Source organism: Rhinopithecus bieti, unplaced genomic scaffold (genome assembly GCF_001698545.2).
Source record: "Rhinopithecus bieti isolate Rb0 unplaced genomic scaffold, ASM169854v2 scaffold_53422, whole genome shotgun sequence".
Classification (NCBI taxonomy): Eukaryota; Metazoa; Chordata; class Mammalia; order Primates; family Cercopithecidae; genus Rhinopithecus; species Rhinopithecus bieti.
This window is the reverse complement of record NW_016821178.1, coordinates 1,344,258-1,357,061: the sequence shown is the minus strand read 5'-3', so window position 1 is coordinate 1,357,061 and position 12,804 is coordinate 1,344,258. Positions and strand designations below refer to the sequence as shown.

General features: G+C 46.9%; 1 protein-coding gene across 1 annotated transcript in view; it reads right to left on the bottom strand.

The window, feature by feature from the left end:
* Window positions 1–7,270: 7,270 nt before the first annotated feature.
* Window positions 7,271–12,804, bottom strand: part of CMTM2 (CKLF like MARVEL transmembrane domain containing 2) — a 17,603-nt gene continuing 12,069 nt past the window's right edge. Inside the window, exons 3-4 of the mRNA XM_017860243.1 lie at window positions 8,424–8,525; window positions 7,271–7,609 (exon numbers count right to left, since the gene is read on the bottom strand). Coding sequence (XP_017715732.1) covers window positions 7,427–7,609; window positions 8,424–8,525 — 285 coding nt within the window. The 3' untranslated portion in view covers window positions 7,271–7,426. The remainder of the gene's footprint in view (window positions 7,610–8,423; window positions 8,526–12,804) is intronic.

Here is a 12,804-nt window from a genome sequence, read left to right as displayed (position 1 = left end):
CCATTCTCCTGTCTCAGCCTCCCGAGTAGCTGGGACTACAGGCGCCCGCCACCTCGCCCGGCTAGTTTTTTTTTTTGTTTTTTTTTTTATTAGAGACGGGGTTTCACTGTGTTAGCCAGGATGGTCTCGATCTCCTGACCTCGTGATCCGCCCGTCTTGGCCTCCCAAAGTGCTGGGATTACAGGCTTGAGCCACCGCGCCCGGCCGGCTAGTTTTTTTGTATTTTTAGTAGAGATGGGGTTTCACCATGTTGGCCAGACTGGTCTTGAACTCCTGAGCTCAGGCAATCTGCCTGCCTCAGCCTCCCAAAGTGCTGGGATACAGGTGTGAGCCACCGTGCCCTGCCAAGTTCCTGCTTGTTAAACTGCTGCCATCATTGCCATTGCTATTGTGATGTTGTCTGGGGACTGGGGCCAGACAGAATGATAAAAACAGACTATTTCCACTCCCCCCACCCCACCCAGGGCTTCCCCTCCTCCCTGATCTGTAAGGGCTCTGTTTCTTACTCCTTGGACTAGTGTATTCGTTAGCTCAGGCTTCTGTATCAAAATACCACAAACTGCATCACTTAAATGATAGAAAGTTATTGTTTCACAGTTCTGGAGGCTGGATATCCGTGATCAAGGTGCCAGCAAATTGGGTTTCTGGTGAGGATCCTCTTCTCAGCTTGCAGATGGACTGTACCACTGTCTCCTCACATGGTCTTTCCTCTGTGCCGTATTAGGTTGGGGAGAACACACCCTGGTGTCTTGCCTTATGAGGACACTAATTCTATCAGATCAGGGCCCCATCCTTATTCCCTCATTTAACCTTAACTACTTCCTTAGAGACTCCATTTTCACACTAAAGATGAGTGCTTCAGCATATGATTTTTTGGGAGGCAGACACATTCATTCCATAAAAACTAGGAATAGAAGGTTTCTCTTGGAACTCTTTCTGTCCATACCCAATATGTAGTTTTGGATTTGGATTACCTATGAGTCCAAGGCAGGAGACACCAAAGGAAAAACAAAAACCCCAGGAAATTTACTGCTGGTTAAGTGGAACTTTATATTCTGGTCTCTTCCCCCAAACTACTTGCTACTATTTGCTTTTCAGAAGCACTAGAGAGCTGCTCCATGCACTCTGTCCAAGGCTTTTTGTTGCATTCATTGCTTTCAGCAGGAGAGAGAATGTGATATGCCTCCTCCATCTTCCTCAGAGCTGGCTTTTAAAAATCGTTGCATTTGGCCGGGCGCGGTGGCTCAAGCCTGTAATCCCAGCACTTTGGGAGGCCGAGACGGGTGGATCACGAGGTCAGGAGATCGAGACCATCCTGGCTAACATGGTGAAACCCCGTCTGTACTAAAAGTACGAAAACTAGCCGGGCGAGGTGGCGGCACCTGTAGTCCCAGCTACTCGGGAGGCTGAGGCAGGAGAATGGCGTAAACCCGGGAGGCGGAGCTTGCAGTGAACTGAGATCCGGCCACTGCACTCCAGCCTGGGTGACAGAGCGAGACTCCGTCTCAAAAAAAAAAAAAAAGTTGCATTTATAACCTTTTTGTGTCATTTTGTTATAGGTGTATCTCTTATACAAATTATGAAGTTGGATTTAGAAAACCTCAACAATCTGATAGTTTCTGTCTTTTTTGTTGTTGTCCTTTGTTTGTTTGAGATGGAGTCCGGCTCTGTCGCCAGGCTGGGGTGCAGTGGCACGATCTCAGCTCACTGCAACCTCTGCCTCCTGGGTTCAAGCAATTCTCCTGCCTCAGCCTCCCAAGTAGCTGGGATTATAGGCGTGTGCCAACACACCTGGCTAATTTTTATATTTTTAGTAGAGATGGGGTTTCACCATGTTGGCCAGGATGGTCTCAATCTCCTGACCTTGTGATCTGCCCGCCTTGGCCTCTCAAAGTGCTGGGATTCCAGGCGTGAGTCACACACCTGCCCTGAATCCATTTTTCTATTAAAAGACAGAAACTAGGCCACCTAACACTCCACCCAACAACAGAATACACACTCTTCTTAAGTGCTCGTGGAACATTCTCTAGGACAGACCATATGTTAGGACAAAAAACAAGTTCAATAAGTTTTAAAATATCAACATTACGGGCTAGGCACAGTGGCTCCCACCTGTAATCCCAGTACTTGAGGAGGCTGGGGTGGGTAGATCACCTGAGGTCAGGAAACCCCCTGGCAACAGAGCGAAACACTGTCTCTTAAAAAAAAAAGTGAGGCCGGGCGCGGTGGCTCACGCCTGTAATCCCAGCACTTTGGGAGGCCAAGGCGGGCAGATCATGAGGTCAGGAGATCAAGACCATCCTGGCTAACATGGTGAAACCTTGTCTCTACTAAAAATACAAAAAATTAGCCCGGTTTGGTGGCGGGTGCCTATAGTCCCAGCTACTCGGGAGGCTGAGGCAGGAGAATGGTGTGAACCCAGGAGGCGGAGCTTGCAGTGAGCCGAGATCATGCCACTGCACTCCAGCCTGGATGACAGAGTGAGACACCGTCTCAAAAAAAAAAAAAAAAAAAAAAAAAAAAAAAAAAGTGATTCAGCCATACAATGGAATATTATTCAGCCATAAAAAATGAAATGAAGTTATAGAAATGTTTTGGAACTGTAGGAAGTGGGGGTTGAACAAAATGTGAAATGTACTAAAAAGCCCTTAATTTTCATTTAAATTAAAATTTCAGTTTAAATTTTTTTTGGAGATGGACGTTTTGCTCCGCCGCGCCCAGCCCAGCTCCATTGTTTGCTAAATGTCCTGAGTGGACCTCTGATGTGTGGTTTTTTCTCTTGTCAGTGTATCTTGTGTTCTTCTCTTCGTCAGCGTGAGGATTTTCTGTTAATCTTTTAAGATTACGATATTTCACCAGGAAATGTGTAGGAGGTGAGGATGCTTTCCAGTAAACTGACTCAACATTGGTAGGCTTCCTCCTCCCTTCCTTGTCCCTTTTTCCTTCTTCCTTCCTCCTTCCTCCCTTCCTTCTTCCTTCCTTCCTCCTTCCTTTCTTCTTCTTCCTTCCTTCTTCTCTCTTTTTTCCTTTTTCTCCTTCCTTCCTTCCCTTTCTTCTTTTTTTTTTTGAACAGGGGTTTGCTTTGTCACTAGGCTTTGTCCCCCGAGTGCAGTGTTGCATTTGGTTCCTGCAGCTCGGACCTCCCAGACTGAAGTGATTGATTTTCCCACTATACCCTTCTTGGATAGCTGGGCTACAGGCGTGGCACCAGTCTGCCTGGCTAATTTTTTTTGTTTTTGTTGCGACAGGTTTTCCAGTTGTCCAGGCCTGACTCTAATCTGAGCTCAAGCGCGATCCGCCTGCCTTGGCTTCCCAAAGTGCTGGGATTATAGGCGTGAGCACGCCCTTGCCTTGGTGGGTTTAGTTTTAATTTAATGAAATATTTTTTATTTATTTCTTCTCTTATTTTCTCACCTCTGTGGACTCCTTTGAATGGTTGTGGGATAAAATCCTCCTAGATTATCCTCTATGTCCTTTCTTTTTCCAAAAGAGAAAGTCTGCCTTTTTGCTGATTTTCTTGATTTCCTTTTATTTTTCAAATCATGAATTGGGCATCTTAAATTATGTCTGATTTATTATTCAGACCCCTCTGTTAAATTTTTAAAATCTTGGCTGGATGTGGTGTCTCATGCCTGTAATCGCAGCATTTGGGAGGTTGAGGCGAGTGGATCACTGAGGTCAGGAGTTTGAAAGCAGCTGGAAAACATGGTGAAATCCGATTTCTATTAAAAAAGGTACAAAAACAGGAGGGCACAGTGGCTCAAGCCTGTTAATCCCAGCACTTTGGGAGGCCGAGGCGGGCGGATAACGAGGTCAGGAGATCGAGACCATCCTGGCTAACACGGTGAAACCTCGTCTCTACTAAAATACAAAAAACTAGCCGGGCGAGGTGGCGGGCGCCTGTAGTCCCAGCTACTCCGGAGGCTGAGGCAGGAGAATGGCGTGAACCCGGGAGGCGGAGCTTGCAGTGAGCTGAGATCCGGCCACTGCACTCCAGCCTGGGCGACAGAGCAAGACTCCGTCTCAAAAAACAACAACAACAACAACAACAACAACAAAATAGCCAGACATGATGGTGCGCACCTGTAATCGCAGGTACTTGGGAGGCTGAGGCAGGACAATCGCTTGAACCAGGGAGGTGGAGGTTGCAGTGAGCCGAGATGGCGCCACTGCACTCCAGCCTGGGCGACAGAATGAGACTATCCCAACAACAACAGCAACAAAAATTTAAAATCTTTGTTGTAGTTTCCCACACTCCTACCCCAAGAACTCTTGTTTGCTGGTTGCCCTTTTTGAGTCACTTTCTTTGAAGGACACAGTTTCTATTTTTATTCTGTATTAATTAATTAGGCTTTTTGCTGAATCCGCATTCCAACCAGATGTGTAAGTGACATGCCCCACATCCAGGCCATTCCCCGCTCCAGACAGGTACTTCCCTGATGTAGTTTTGTTCTGAAGGGGCATCTTCCTACAGCCCATATCCCTGTCCCAGGGTCCTCTTCTTAGCATGATACGGGAAGTCTCCCTCAGCCCCAGCCCAGCCCCCACTTCATGCTCATTATACCCTGAGATTTGCAGAAATCCTGCCTGCTCACAGTGTCACCCTTGGAGTTGAGGGGAGTGACCAAAGTCGTTTAGGAAAGTTGATGCTTTTCCACAGGATTCTGAGCATAAGTCATATTTAGCTTACATTGTTAGGTAAAATTTATATACAATGAAATGCACAGATCTTAAGTATACTATTGAATGTTTTGACAAAAGTGTACACCTGTGTGACCAGCTCCTCCAAGGAAGAGATGATCTTTCTGGTACCCGCAAAAGCTCCCTTATGTCTCTTTGGAAACGTGAAAGGAAAATAAAATACTCGGGACCCCGATTCACTGTGCCAAAAGAAACAAATTAAGCTGAGAGCTGAGTCATGCAAGAAGCCGCCTTTCCTTTTGTTCCTAAGCAGAGAGCTATAGATGAAAGGTGAAATACTCCCACAGGGAGCTGCTCTGTGTTCATCTCATCTTATGTCAAATGCCAATTCCCTGAGTGCCAGAAGAAGACATCATTCACTCTTCCCCTACCTGCTCCTTTTCTCTTGCAACTTGTGGATTCAGTAATGTGACTCTACCTTTCTCTTTCCCTTTCAGCCCGCTTTGCCCCTGTAAATATTGAAGCCCTCATATCACATTTGGATGATTTGGAGAAAGGCACAGACCTGTTTCTGAGGCATTGTCCTTGACTGTGGCACCTTTTTTTTTTTTTTTTTAGGTAGAGTCTTTCTGTCACCCAGGCTAGAGTGCAGTGGCATGATCTCAGCTCACTGCAACCTCCACCTCCCGGGTTCAAGTGATTCTTCTGCCTCAGCCCCCAGAGTAGCTGGGACTACAGGTGTGTGCATGCCCAGTGAATTTTTGTATTTTTAGTAAAGACGGGGTTTCGCCATGTTGCACAGGCTGGTCTCAAACTCCTGGGCTCAAGTGCTGTGCCCACCTCAGCCTCCCAAAGTGCTGAGATTACAGGCATGAACCACTGGACCTGGCCAAAATAAACTTCTAAATCAATTGTGGCCTGTCTCAGATACTTTTTGGTTTACATAATCAATCCCCAAGCAACCACTGTTTTCTTTCACTGTATTTTGCCTATTTTGAACTGCTTAGAAATGGAATCATCTGGTATGTTTCTATAATGTGAAATCCATCCTTGTTTTGTTGTATTCATAGTTTTTTTTTTTTTTTTTTTTAACTGCTGAGTAGTGCATTCCGTTTTCTGAATGTAGCACATTTACCTCCTTTTGAACATGTGGCTGTTTCTAGTTTTTGGCTGTTAGGAACATTCTAGTATACTATTCCTCTTGGCTAAATACATAGGAGAAGAATTCTGGGTCATGTGGCGGGATAGTGTGCTTTTTTGAGTTTTTCTCTACAAGAGTTAGGTGTGCCCCACACTGCCTGGCCTGCAGGGGGCGCTGTGAGGCTACAGAGGGGACAGTGGACTTGAAGGGTAGAGGAGCCTGGGGCCACCCCAAGTTCCAGGTCTTCACCCCTAGAGGCCGCTGGCTGTCCGTCTCCCCACCTGAAGGACCTGCAGGGCCCTCCTTCCTCCCACACATCTTTGAGGCAGCAGCTAAGCACGTGGCCTTCTCACAGCCTTCAGTGATGCCCTTGGCCCAAGTCATGATCCTGTCCCCAAAGCTCAGTGGACCCTCCCAGCCTGTCTCCCAGGCTGCGCTCGGGGCTCCACACTTCCTCCTACAGACCCCCTTCCAGCTCTTCATGGGTCAGTTTGGGGCCTGGCTTTCCTGTCATGGAGACAACCCTTCCCCTGCCAGGGTGGCTGGACTGTCCAGTGAGAGCAGGGCCTTCTCTGTTGGAAAGATCTGCAAGGCCTGCATGTGGGGACTCCAGGACTTATGCTCAGGTCGTCAGTGGAGGGAGACACTGCAGGTCCCAGAGGGAAACAGCCCCTAGGCTTCTCCTGTGCCCACCCTGCTCAGCCCATATGCCAGCCTGACTCAGACCCTTGGAGACCCTGATCTCTGAGGAATTGACACCCCCTGTCCTCCTCACCTCCACCAGAGTGAACCTCAGTGAGGATTAATACTAAGTTGCAGGCTGGGCATGGTGGCTCACGCCTGTAATCCCAGCACCCTGGGAGGCCAAGGAGGGTGGATCACCTGAGGTCAGGAGTTTGAGACCAGCCTGGCCAACATGGTGAAATCCTGTCTCTACTAGAGATACAGAAAATTAGCCAGGTGTGGTGGTAGGTGCTTATAATACCAGCTATTCAAGGAGGCTGAGGCAGGAGAATTACTTGAATCTGGGAGGTGTAGGTTGCGGTGAGCCAAGCCGAGATCACGTCATTGCACTCCAGCCTGGGCAACAAGAGCAAAACTCTGACTCACCAAAAAAAAACAAAAACAAAAACAAAAAAACCTAAAACTAAACTGCAAGGAAGGCCAACAAATTTATTTTTCTCATAACAATTGCTTGGATGCTTTTTTTAAAAAGTAAAATTTAAATAATCAGTGTGAACAAAATGATCCTTTTGTTTTCTGGTTTCTCGTCTTCCTCTGCCCCTGGTGCCCTGACCCCCGCCCCCTGCCAGTTGGTTGGGGTCACCAGCCGGAAACACCTACACTTCTGGTCCCCCAGGCCCTTGGTGCCCAGTAGCCTGGGAGCACTTCAGGAGCCTTGGCTCCTGGGCCCTGCCCTGGCATTACCCTCTGCACCCTGCCAATCAGTAACTTTTGCTGAATGAACAAAATAATGCTTACATCAACTTTAGGCTTTTAGAATCCATTAATCCATTCTTTTCCAAGCAAAGGTGGTAATGAAAATGGAAAAGAAAACCATTCTAGAAAGAAGACAAGGAGGAGAGTGGAAATGTATTGCTGTAAAATACACTGCTGTTTCAGACAGCAGGAGCCTCCTCCAAGTCATTTCTTTCCCTTTGCTGGCTCTGGTGGCTTGGCGGGTTCTGGTCCCTTGCCCTGCTGGGGTTCTTTTTCCTTTCCTGGAGGAGCAACCAGCGTATGCTTTTTGGCCCTCTTGCCTCTGAAGTGGTTTCTTTGAAGACACACATCAATCAAAGCAAAAACTCCAGCCACACCAATAAGGATCTGGAAAACAAAAGGGTCCTCATGACTTTTGCTTTTCATTCCAAACGTGGTAAGTTTCCCTCCTGGTTTCTCGTTCATCAGCGGGTGCTGTTTCACACGTCCCCCATGTCCCCTCAAATGTCAACCAGCCCCGAGAGGCTAGAAGCGTGCCTACTCCTCCAGCCTCGGCCTTCTCCACTCCCCCATCCTGCCATCTCATCTCTGTTTCTTTTCTGTCTTGAAACCCAGCCAGAGTGGGACTGTTTGCTCTGGGGTCGGCAGCTACAGGAAGGAACCTGGGCTGGCTCCCCGGACATCATCTTTATTTAAATGGTGGCTCCATTGGAAACATCTGTCTACTTTACTTTTTTTTCCTTTGAGACGAAGTCTCGCTGTCACCCAGGCTGGAGTGCAGTGCCACAATCTCTGCTGACTTCAACCTCTGCCTCCTGGATTTAAGCAATTCTCCTGCCTCAGCCTCCCAAGTTGCTGGGATTACAGGCATGCGCCACCATGCCTAGCTAATTTTTGTATTTTTAGTAGAAAATACATTTTCTACTAAATTTTGTAAATTTCGTATTTTTGTATTTTACCATGTTGGCCAGGCTGTTCTACAAACTCCTGACCTCAGGTGATCCACTCGCTTCGGCCTCCCAAAGTGCTGGGATTACAGGCATGAGCCACTGCGCCCGGCCTACTTCACTTTTAAACTTTACTTTGATCCCAAGATTTTTGTGAAAAATAAAGAAGCCCTTTCCTTAAACAGAGGACAACACCCATCCTCCAAAAGAGGTAAATTCAGAGCAAATGCACGGCCCAGCCTGGAAAGACTCACCACAGCAAGTAAGTAGTGGAGATGCATGGATTGCCGACTTCTCACAGCAAAGACCACGGCTCCCACCAGGAACGCACAGGCAAACAGGTCGTTGAAGAGGTCCTGAAGGTGGAGAGGTGAGTCAGCCTCAGCCAAAGCCAGCGCCCCGGCAACAAACACTGCACCCTGGTTAGCTTCCTCCAAAGGAATGATTTGCAAACTTCCACCTGATTTAAAAATGTGTGCATAAAGATAAACACACACCGGGCTAGGTGGACATATCTGTGGCCCTCCAGCTGGGCTTTTTAAATTGAAACCTAAAAATTCCAGGATGCTAAAATGCCCTCATGCTGAAGCCTGTGAAGTCACCAGCCCCCTCTTCTACCATCTCTCTGTGAAATCACACATTTGGTTTCTGCCTATGTCTCCTCCCACCAATACTCATTTATTATTTTTATTTTCTATTTTTTGAGACAGGGTCTTACTCTGATTACGCAGGCTGGAGTGCGGTGGCGCAATTTCTGCTCACCGCAGCCTCGACCTCCTCAGGCTCAGGTGATTCTCCCACCTCCGACTGCCACTACGGGCGTGTGCCACCAAGCCCAGCTAATTTTTTTTTTTTTTTTTTTTTTTTTTGTATTTTTAGTAGAGATAGGGTTTCACCATGTTATCCAGGCTGGTCTCAAACTCCTGGACTCAAGCGATCCGTCTTCCTCAGCCTCCCAAAGTGCTGGGATTATAGGCCTGGGCCACAGCACCCAGTCAATACTCATTTAAATAAATACACAACTATAAAACGTCATGATGTCCCTCTTAAGGACCCCACCACTGACTTTCAGCTCCCAGGGCCAGCTTCCCGCTCTGGCTGGGTGGGCTGCATTGGCTCTGATGGACTTTAGCATCTCATTGGGAGCCTGGCAGCTTCCTCTGCAACCCGCTGCCCTCAGCCTGACTTCCTAGACCCCTTTCCCTCCTTGCAAGGTGGCACCACCTCTTCCTTCCTCAACCCTCCTGCCCATCCCCTGTGACTTCAGTCTCACCCTCCCCATACCATATACTCGTTTCCCTCCCGCTACTGGCAAGGCATTGCCAAACTTCTCAGAGCTGGCCAAACCATGGCCATAGCAGGCTGGCTTCCTCCCGCATCTCTCCTGGGGCTAGAGGATGGGGTGAGAAGCAGCTGATCCTGCAGCGCTGGAAGACACCTGCCATTCCCCTTGGTTTCTATAATGCCATTTCCTGCTGTTGTCCTTCCCTGGCCACTTTGTTTCAGGCCTTTTCTTTTTTAATGTTTTGAATTTTGATACATTTCAAATGCCCAGAAAATAATAGAACATCCTACCTCCAACTCCCATCTCTACCAGGCCAGGAGCCACTGACATTTAACAGATGTTAACGTCTTGCCAATGTCCCCTTTAGGCCTCTTTGAAATCAAGAAATCCAACTTCACAGATGGAGCTGCAGCCCCCTCGCTTCCTTCCCTCTTCCTGTCCCTCATGCCTCCCTCCTCCAACTTTTGGAAGCTGATGTGCAGTTTTCCCGTCTGAATTTGTGCTTTTCTACATATTATATATTCATAAACAATGTATACTATTTTGTGTATTTCAAAATACACTTTTATATTTAAATAAAAGTATCCTACCTTTCAATGCTTGCTTTTTGCCTTTTGAGATTTATCCACATTGAGAAATATAGATTTATTAATTTTTTTTTTGAGACAGAGTCTTGCTCTATCGCCCAGGCTGGAGTGCAGTGGCGTGATCTCGGCTCACTGCAAGCTCCGCCTCCTGGGTTCACGCCATTCTCCTGCCTCAGCCTCCTGAGTAGCTGGGACTACAAGTGCCTGCCACCACACCTGGCTAATTTTTTGTATTTTAGTAGAGATGGGGTTTCACCATGTTAGCCAGGATGGTCTCGATCTCCTGACCTCGTGATCCACCCGCCTCGGCCTCCTAAAGTGCTGGGATTACAGGCGTGAGCCACCGCGCCCGGCTAGATTTATTAATTTTAACTGATGTAGCCTATTATAGGAATGAACAAAATGAGACACAGGGTGTTTCTACCACGCACTGCAATCTTGAACTCCTGGGCTCAAGTGATCCTCACCACCTCAGCCTCAGCTGGGACTACAGGCGCCTGCCACTGTGCAATTAAAAACATTGTTTTTGTAAGCTGGGCGCAGTGGCTCACGCCTGTAATCCCAGCACTTTGGGAGGCCAAGGCGGGTGGATCACCTGAGGTTGGGAGTTCGAGACCAGCCTGACCAACATGGAGAAACCCCGTCTCTACGAAAAATACAAAATTAGCCAGGTGTGGTGGCGCACGCCTGTAATCCCAGCTACTCAGGAGGCTGAGGTATAAGAATCTCTTGAACCTGGGAGGCAGAGGTTGCAGTGAGCCAAGATCATGCCATTGCACTCTAGCCTGGGCAACAAGAGCAAAACTCCATCTCAAAAAAAAAAAAAAAAAATTGTTTTTGTAGAGGCAGGGTTTCCCTATGTTGCCCAGGCTGGTCTCCAAGCCCTGGACTCAAGTTATCCTCCCGCCTTGGCCTCCCAAAGTGTCAGGATTATAGGTGTGAGCCACTGTACCTGGCCTATGATGTCTTCTGTTGAAGTTTTAATTTTAATGGGATACATAGTCTGTCTCTCTCCCTCCCTTCCTCTCTCTCCACAAATCCCAGGGACATTTATTGAATATTCTATTCAACTGTTTTATAATGCTGCCTCCGTCATATGCCAAGTTGCCATATGTTTGTAGATCTATTTCTGAGTTTTCTTTTCTATTCCTGTATTAGTCTACTCAGGATGCCATAATAAAATATCCCAGACTGGGTGGCTTAAACAACAGACATTAACTTTCTCGCAGTTTTGGAGGCTGAAGTCCATGAGCAAGGTGCCAGGAAATTCAGTTTCTGGTGAGGGCTCCCTTCCTTCCGGGCTTGCAGATGGCTCTCTTCTCACTACGTTTTCACATGGCCTTTCTTTGATGTGTGCATGTGTATGTGTGTGTGCATGTGTGCGTGTGTGTGTGTGTAGAGAGAGAGCAAGAGGGAGAGAGAATTCTCTGCTCTCTTCTTATAAAGCTACTTACTTACTGGCTGGGTGTGGTGGCTCACACCTGTAATCATAGCAGTTTGGGAGGCCAAGGCAGGCAGATCACCTGAGGTCAGGAGTTCAAGACCAGCTAGGCCAACATGGCAAAACGCTGTCTCTAGTAAAAATACCAAATTAGCCGGGTGTAGTGGCGCATGCCTGTAATCCTAGCTACTCAGGAGGCTGAGGCAGGAGAATGCTTGAACCAGGCGGTGGAAGTTGCAGTGAGCTGAGATTGTGCCACTGCACTCTAGCCTGGGTGACAAAAGCAAAACTCTGTCTCAAAACCAGCAAGCAAAAAACAAGACACTTATTTGATCAGGGCCCCAATATTCTGACCTCATTTAACCTTAATTACCTCCTTAGAGGTCACATCTTCAAGTACAGCTACAGTGGGGTTAGGGCCTCAGCATATGGTTTTGCAGAGTGGGAGGCACAAACATTCAATCTGTAACAATTTCATTAGTCTTCTTGTCAGTCCCTGAGCTAGTACCAAAGCTTTATGGTAAATCTCATATCTTGTTGGCTGAATCCATCCTTGTTAGTATTTTTTCTTCCTCCATAAGAATTTTAGAATCACCCCGTAAAGTTCCATGAAAGATCCATGTTAGGATGAAATTTTATTTAATTTATAGATTAATTCAGAATTGAATTGATATCTATGATAATAAGTTTTCATATTTATGAATGTGGAATGTTTCTCTATTTACATTTTCCTTTGATATCCATTAATAAAGTCTTATATTCTCTATGTAGCGTCTTACATATCTTTCAGTAGGTTTATTCTTAGTCACTTTGTAGTTTTTCTTGCTGTTTTAAGTGGTTTCTTTTAAAGAGCTTTTTTTTTTTTTTTTTTTTTTTTTTGAGACAGAGTCTCACTCTGTCACCCAGGTTGGAGTGCAATGGCTCCATCTCGGCTCATCCCAACCTCCGCCTCCTGGTTTCAAGAGATTTTCTTGCCTCAGCCGCCCGAGTAGCTGGGATTACAGGCAGGCACCACCATGCCTGGTTAATTTTTGGATTTTTTAGTAGAGATGGTGATTCACCATGTTGGCCAGGCTGGACTCAAACTCCTGACCTCAAGTGATCCACCCACCTAGGCCTCCCAAAATGCTGGGATTACAGGCGTGAGCCCCTGCGCCCAGCCAAAAATAAAATCATATATTTCTCATTGTTCATTGTTGGTATTCAGGAACACTATTGCTTTTGTGTCTGGTAACCTTGTGGAACTCAATCAGTTCTAGTGATTTCACTGTAGATTCTCCTAGATTTTCTGTGTAGATAATTCCATTAGATTTTCTCGGCCG